The sequence below is a fragment of the Sinocyclocheilus grahami genome, unplaced genomic scaffold (assembly GCF_001515645.1).
Source record: "Sinocyclocheilus grahami isolate Dianchi unplaced genomic scaffold, SAMN03320097.WGS_v1.1 scaffold755.1, whole genome shotgun sequence".
Lineage (NCBI taxonomy): Eukaryota > Metazoa > Chordata > Actinopteri > Cypriniformes > Cyprinidae > Sinocyclocheilus > Sinocyclocheilus grahami.
The window spans coordinates 546,667-546,971 of NW_015505934.1; the positions used below are offsets into that span (position 1 = coordinate 546,667).

General features: G+C 57.7%; 1 protein-coding gene across 1 annotated transcript in view; it reads right to left on the bottom strand.

The window, feature by feature from the left end:
* LOC107561052 (protein turtle homolog B-like) overlaps positions 1 to 294 on the bottom strand; it is an 88,885-nt gene extending 88,591 nt beyond the window's left edge. Inside the window, exon 1 of the mRNA XM_016245391.1 lies at positions 83 to 294. Within this exon, the coding sequence (XP_016100877.1) occupies positions 83 to 294 (212 nt within the window). The remainder of the gene's footprint in view (positions 1 to 82) is intronic.
* Positions 295 to 305: the final 11 nt, after the last annotated feature.

The following is a 305-nucleotide window of genomic DNA, read 5'->3' on the forward strand; positions in this document are numbered from 1 at the left end:
TAGGTCACAGGGCTAGGATGACAAGACAAACACAACAGAAACCGTGACAGAACACCCCCTCCCAGAAGGCACGACCCTGCACCATGAAGACAAGGAGGCAAGGATGAGGTGGAGCAGAGATGGTGAAGGGGCTCGCAAAGGAATGGCAGGCAGAGGGATGCAGGAGGACGGATGACTGGGAGGAAAATGAACAACAAAGTCCAGGGTGGTGATGACGGTGGTGAGAGCCAGGGAAGAGCCTTGAGCAGGGGCGTGATGGCAGGTACCCAGGCCACAGCCAGAACGGAGCTCCATGGCTGCGTCGA